General features: G+C 63.3%; 1 protein-coding gene across 1 annotated transcript in view; it reads left to right on the top strand.

Annotated features, from left to right (window-relative positions):
• The window catches only part of LOC103918647 (deleted in malignant brain tumors 1 protein-like), an 85215-nt gene that overhangs the window by 23029 nt on the left and 61527 nt on the right, over positions 1 to 659 (top strand). Inside the window, 1 exon segment of the mRNA XM_009326027.1 lies at positions 44 to 250. Within this exon segment, the coding sequence (XP_009324302.1) occupies positions 44 to 250 (207 nt within the window).

Below are 659 nucleotides of genomic sequence, written 5' to 3'. Positions count from 1 at the left end.
GGGCGCCGCCAGCGGGGCTGCGGCCAGCCCACGGCCGCCCCAGGCAGCGCGCGCTTCGGCCTCGGCTCCGGGCCCATCTTCCTGGATAACATGCAGTGCCGCGGGGACGAGCCCTCCCTCCAGATGTGCAGGCACAATGGCTGGGGTGTGCACAACTGCAGGCACGTGGAGGACGCCGGCGTCATCTGTGCAGGGGCGTGGGCAGCGGAGGCTACCAGCTCTCCCCGCAGATCCCATCGGGTGGGTTTCGGTACCCTCCCTTGGGAGCAGCCATGCTTACCTCCCTCGGTAGAGCCAGGATGGAGCGGTGAAGCTGGGGGCTCTTGCTGCCTGGTGCTGGAAGCACGTGTCATGCAAAAGCCCCGTTTCTGCACGCAGAGGGCACAGCAGGCTCTCCATGATCGGAGGTGTAGGTGCTCAGTGCGTTGGCAAAGAGCAGGATTGCAGGATCGCAGCATGGGCGGGATGGGGCAGCACTGGGGACATGCCAGGCTGGTGTCCGGAGGGGGAATGGCAAGACAGAGCCCCATGGTCTCTTCCCACATTGGTGCTCCAGCCTTGCATTTCCACATCCATGTACATGTCCACGTCCATGTCCATGTCCATCCATTGCCACAAGCCTGCTGCGTTTGGTGCTTTTTCATTCACTCCATCTTCTT

Source organism: Pygoscelis adeliae, unplaced genomic scaffold (assembly GCF_000699105.1).
Source record: "Pygoscelis adeliae isolate BGI_AS28 unplaced genomic scaffold, ASM69910v1 Scaffold4, whole genome shotgun sequence".
In the NCBI taxonomy this organism is placed as follows: Eukaryota; Metazoa; Chordata; class Aves; order Sphenisciformes; family Spheniscidae; genus Pygoscelis; species Pygoscelis adeliae.
Note: the sequence above shows the minus strand (reverse complement) of the source record. Positions and strands in the feature narration are given on the sequence as shown.